The following is a 6,000-nucleotide window of genomic DNA, read 5'->3' on the forward strand; positions in this document are numbered from 1 at the left end:
TCTAATCAAGTCTCTCTTATCACACAAGGAGTAAAGACAAAGGCAGGCATGTGCATTCAGTTAAAAAGTTCCTTTAATTAAAACATTGAGGAAACTTTGTTCGAACAGTGTTTTGACGTGACAAAAACAAAATCTGTATAAAAGTAGACAAAATAGTGCAATATAAATACATGTTTTTAGGAATAAATTATAAAATGTAAATAGATTTTGTTGTATATATATACAAAAACATGGCAGAGGATTCGACCTTGCGTCGGCCTGTAAACATATTATGCATCCCAATATGGGATATCTTCTGTCCGACCACTCCGGACATAACACACTAAGGCCTCTAAATGTTATCCGATCCCCAATGTACCACCGATCGATTACTAGTTACAAGAGAGCAGCGTGTCAAACTCTCACTTTCTGAGTGAAAAGTGCACCACTGAACATATCACAATTATTACTTTCACACATTCCCAAGTTTGGTGGACAGTAGATTGTAAAACCCCACACCCTAGGCACTCGGGACCGTCGGGTATGAATGGGAGGTTCTGGAACTTGTAAGACCACCATGCCATGAGGATCTACGGAGCAGATCGCTGATGTATGCGTGTGTGTGTGGTTGAGAGGGGGGGGGGGGGGCTTTATTCTTAACAAGCTGAGTCCTTTAAACACACTCATGCATTTGGAGTTTCTGTCAAGTGGTAATTTTAACGAGGGAACATGTGTTTTGGTGGCATCGTCAGTGACGCTGGAGGTCTGAAACCTCAAGTGAACTTTCACAGCAACCGGATTAAAGGTTCCCGTAAAACCAACAAAAAACGTCTGATGAAACGTTTGGTGCTGGTGGCGGCACTAGAAGAAAGCCGTCCCAGCGTCAGTTATAGGAGGTGAAATGAGACTGGGGTTTGAGGCACTCCTCCTCTGAGTCCGCCTCTTCCTCTGAGTCGTCATCCCCCTCATCATCATCATCATCATCATCATCATCGCTGTCCGACTCGTCATAGAAGCTGATGGTGGCCTGGATGGGAAAGTTCCGCAGCAGTACTTCCCCGTCGCTGTACAGATAGTCAAACGACTTGGACTTGGGCCAGAAAAGCCTGCGTATGGAGAAAGCAAAACTGGGTTAATGACAAGTGACGTGTGCAATTTCCTGACAACATTACAGAAGTGTGCAGTGGTGTGTGTGAGTCATGGGTGAGGGGTTGGTACTGACCTAACAGGGTGCTGGAAGGACTGAGGCTTGCCATCGGAGGACAGACTGCCTGGCACCGTGGGTCTGGAGTACGGCTGGAGAGACAGAGACGGGGACCATGAACACCACATAACCGCACAAAAACTTCAGGGGGTTTTATGAAACACTTTCGCTTGACAGAGTAAAGTAAAAGGTTTTTGGCACGAAGACTCATCACGAATGCCTGTCAGCAACACATATTAGTGATATCAGTGTTTATGAAAAAGGGAGGAAAGGCGCTTGAATAGGGAGATAAGCAGATTCTTCTGTGGCTGCTTACAAAGAGATCACACCCAGAGGCGGCCAGATGGCTCGTGAGGTGAAGGCCCACAGACCCAAGCCAGCGCGGCGTCAGGAGAGCAACATCATTAAACCATTACGAGGTGTGTTCCCGGCAGGGGGATTTTGGGAGAATGTCCTCTCCCTCACTCCCTCCCATCCCCCCCCCCCCCCCCCCCCCTCTTTCAGTCTGGTATCTCTCTACACTCGGCTATCAAGAAAGCGATCGCAGTTTCCAACTTTCCGGGGAACTCAACAGTTTAAGCCAATCTACGGCTATTAGCAATAATAATCGCAACAACCACTAACAAACGTTAATGTTTGGAATTAAATGGGTGTGATATAGGTTGACAGCTAGGTGATAAACATTTGGCTGCCGTCAGGTGTTGGTCTACACCCCAGTTAGGTGTCAGGCTGTGGAATATGTCGAGATAGGAGGGAAGGGGGAACCTTTAGGTGATAAGGCCGCTTTTCGCCGACACCTTCTGATTCAGCTGTTATCAGCTTGCACATGTCCGATGAAGACAAAGTTTTCGAGGAGTAGTACGAAGAAATCAGCCTAAATTAAATTAAACGAGTTAGTGGCGTAGTTGGAGAAAAAAAAAATTAACTTACAGTGGAGAGTTTGCTCCGGGGGCACCCGCCCGCCGCGCCTGCGTCCTGGGCCAGCCAAGGTCTCCAAAGTGCTGAACGACTGGATAAGAAGGAGAAGAAGAAGAGGCTTAGAGTCCAAAAATTATATTGTCTTCCATTACAAATTGTATTTAAAAGTAGACACATTTTTTTACAATACAAAATTTGGTTAAATTAAGCCGATAGAAGAATATTTATTTCACAAAACGTAGGCCTACCCATTAAATATAGGATATTCTCTCTGAATTTTCGTTATTCACAAAGAGCCTATAATCAAAGTATATAATAATATAATAGGACTACACAATAAATGCTACAGTCCGCTAAATCGATCACAGATGTACTGGTGCCTACCTGTCAGATGCTGCGGGGCGGCAGGCGTCCTTTGTCCGGAGGCGCGAACACGGTGCCACGCTGAAGGGCGACCGGCGTGCAACCAAACACGCGGAACTCATCCTCACTGCTCGGTGCTGATTTCGATTCAGTTCAAGTGTGATTATTCGTCCAAAGGAAACCTTCGGAAAAAGAGACAAGGGATCTCTTGTGTGTGTCCTCGGGAGTTGTTAGAGAGCGCTGTTCTAACCTTCCTGAGCGTGAGTGGATGGACGGCTGCTCGTCGCTGGTAAAGAGTATTGTAGTGTCTATGCGACGACCATGCCCGGGGTATTTATACCAACCCTAGCACCGGAGGGGGCGTTAGGGGTGGGGCATTGCCAAATGACTCTGAACAGGAGGGGGGCTTTTTTAAATGATCGAGGAGTTTGGGGAGCATTTGGTGTGAAGAGATGTCCACTTGGGTAAATAACCCCTCGCAGCGGGAGAGTGAGAAATGCGGAGCCGTGGGGTTGTTTTGGAAAACACAGAGGAGAAAAGTTAGACACCATATGTGAGAGAGACTGCGGGGGAGCGGTCCGGGGAACCCGCGGTGTGTTGTAACCCAATTAGCGCGGAGAACCGGCTCTGATCTCATTTGATTCTGATGTGTTGAATGACTCACGTTAGGTAGCCTACTGCAAGAGTAGAAACTTTATATGTTACACAGCATCAGCATCATCCAGAGCCAAGCAAACTATTTTAAAACATTTCAAAACATAGGCCTATTGTGTTTCACTCTGGCCACTAGTCTAGAAATAAGCCTAGGCCTGTATGCTGAACATAAAATAAAGAAAGATTCAAGACACAAATGAAGCAAAGCCGAGCACCATGCGTGGCATCATTAAACAACTTATTGCCAACCAAATTATCCTTTATTCCCTATAAATAAATAATAAACACCAATGTTGAATTTATTCTCAATATTCTCCATTCCTCCAGTCATCATGACGCCAATGCTGTACTCCATCATCAAGTCTCCGTCACACCAAACCTCCGGTCCCGGAGCACGCGTCCTCCTCTATCTACTCGTTAGGATAGGTGTGAGAATCCTCACCGACCGCCTCGGCTCTAATGAGAGCGTTAATGAGCGGCTGATGAAGGGCCCGAGGGCCCCTGATTTTAAACAAACAAGCCTCGCAGGGGCGAAGAGCAGCAAACTGGCGCAAAAGGCGCAAATGGCGACGATAAGGCGTTTTTTCAGTCAGCGCACAAACGCTGTCTGCCTTATCAGCTCGATTACGATCAGGGTTTAATCTGATTTGTCACGCTCACTGCTCACAGCTTTGTGTGACTGACACTATGGGAAGGATGGTTCATAATTAAATGCTGTTTTTTTAGAGGACGTATCGTTGTCACGAACGAATGATGGATAGGCCTGTTCACACTGTCAGGCCCTTCGATTATATTCAATAGGTGTATCATGAACGCAAATCATATATGCCAAACTTCTTATTTGGCTATATAGGCCTAGTAAGCCTATCTAATTTAGATTTTTTTGTATTAATTAATATAGGCCGACATAGCACAATATTGTATCTAGGCCCCAGGCCTAGGCTTGTTGTGTGGTCAGCTTTCTGTAAATGACCTGTACGGCGTCTTTTAACCTGCAGAAAGAGGGAATTAGTCGAAGTCGTTGCAATCTTTCTTTCTTGCCTTTTCGTATTCCTCTTTTGAAACTTCAGTTTTTATTCTCTAGGTTCTTATTTTATTTTCTTTCGACAATCTTCACACCATTTTACACCTTAACTATCTTCCATTTTCTATTTCTTGCTTCTTTTCTTTATTTTTGTCGTAGTATTTCTTATTTATTAAATTTTTCATTCTTCTATCGCTTTCTTTTTTTATATTCTGGGCACCAAGACGTCCTGGACTGGTTTACCAAATTGTACAGCAGGTCGTTATGGCTGTTCAGACAAAAGTTGACCGGTCACCCAAATGTCTCCTGCCCTCTGCAACACGACCCTGTCACAACAAGGCTGGTGTTTACTCAACCTCATCTGTTTATTTGTGTGTGTGTGTGTGTGTTTGTGTGTGTGTGTGTGTGTGTGTGTGTGTGTGTGTGTGTGTGTGTGTGTGTGTGTGTGTGTGTGTGTGTGTGTGTGTGTGTGTGTGTGTGTGTGTGTGTGTGTGTGTGTGTGTGTGTGCGTTCTTGCGGAGTAGGGAGTACCTTCTTTGTTTTTACGATTGCTGATAGAGACGTCAATGCGACCCCCCCCCCCCCCACCACCCAACACACACACGCACACGCACGCACACGCGCACGCACGCACACACACACACACACACACACACACACACACACACACACACACACACACACACACACACACACATACACATACACACACACACACACGCACACACAGCCCGCAACTGTCTCTCCAGAAGCCACTCTCCCCCCCCGGGGCGAGGAATGCTGATCAACGCTGACCAACTGGTCTTGTGTTGTTGTGTACATATTATCTTTTCGTTGTGGCCCGTATTTTAGTTAATCCCTCAGATTAAATAAATAGAAAACAATTGACGTGGCAAACGGCGCTCTAAAGCCGAATAAGCCGCTTTACATTTAGTTTGTGATATCGATGTATTTTACAATGACATGAACAACAATCCTGTTTTTCCACGTTGGTTAAAGAGAGATTACACACTTTGCCGAGAAATAGGCTATGTAGTTCGCTTTAGGGTCGTTTACACCCAAGACCAAAAATGTGCCGAACCAATAGGCTAATCGTAATCCAAAAAACAACGTGAAAAAATGGCACTTGTCTTTCTTATGCTGCGTGTGTGTGTGTGTGTGTCTGTGTGTGTGTGATGTCCATTGATCATAATACACAATCAGACAAACATATAGATAAAACCAATAAATGTAATCATTGAATGACTTAATCATAAGTACATTGTTTAATAACACAAATTGGCCATGCCGATGGATTAATCAGCATTGCCGATTTGGACGGCAGCATTGTGGGGGATTTCTGAAATTAGATTCTGAAATGTTAAATTTCTGATGCATAACCTTATAGAGCACTGCTCTGTCTAACCCAAAACATTCCCTAGCTGATATCACAGGACATACTGTATAATATCAGCCAACCGTTTAAGGGCGATCTCGTGATAAGATTAGTGATTTTACAACAACACATGCCTGTAACCTGACTCAGAGCTTCACCTGGGCATTATTGTTTTTGGCATGGGCTCTGCTTGTGGCGGTTGATTTTTCCGGGTCGTCCTGTGCTTCCTCATATGGGTTCCCACCTGTCACTCGTGTTCCCTCGCTCCCTAAAGCGCTACACCCATAGGCCAGTGGTTCTCAAACAACTCAACGAGTGTAGCCCCTCTAGGTTGCGCGTGCAACTGTTGGCTAATGTCTCCCCCCAAAAAAAGAAGCACAAGGCCAGGGGAGGGTCAGAGCATGGAGAGGTGAATCACATTCAAAAGTATTCTTTCCACCACCATTTGAGAACCACTGCCCTAGACTAAGTGGGTTCGCGGGG

At 45.3% G+C, this 6,000-nt stretch overlaps 1 protein-coding gene across 1 annotated transcript; it reads right to left on the minus strand.

Annotated features, from left to right (window-relative positions):
- Window positions 1-55: 55 nt before the first annotated feature.
- ripply1 (ripply transcriptional repressor 1) lies at window positions 56-2,788 on the minus strand. The gene is made up of 4 exons (XM_030362446.1): window positions 2,486-2,788; window positions 2,114-2,192; window positions 1,202-1,275; window positions 56-1,085 (listed from the first exon to the last, which is right to left on the minus strand). The coding sequence occupies exons 1-4, from the start codon at window positions 2,584-2,586 to the stop codon at window positions 863-865; spliced, it is 477 nt and encodes a 158-aa protein (XP_030218306.1). The 5' UTR covers window positions 2,587-2,788; the 3' UTR covers window positions 56-862.
- Between the last annotated feature and the right edge of the window lie 3,212 nt (window positions 2,789-6,000).

Source organism: Gadus morhua, chromosome 7 (assembly GCF_902167405.1).
Source record: "Gadus morhua chromosome 7, gadMor3.0, whole genome shotgun sequence".
NCBI lineage: Eukaryota > Metazoa > Chordata > Actinopteri > Gadiformes > Gadidae > Gadus > Gadus morhua.

Bases quoted from the DNA above. Each gene is read 5' to 3' on its own strand.
- ripply1 (XM_030362446.1), bottom strand. From the start codon at position 2,586: ATGAGTTCCGCGTGTTTGGTTGCACGCCGGTCGCCCTTCAGCGTGGCA. The intron at 1,276-2,113 runs GTAAGTTAATTT...CTGTCTCTCCAG, and splicing joins CCCGGAGCAAACTCTCCACT to CCGTACTCCAGACCCACGGT. The intron at 1,086-1,201 runs GTCAGTACCAAC...CTCCATACGCAG, and splicing joins TCCTTCCAGCACCCTGTTAG to GCTTTTCTGGCCCAAGTCCA.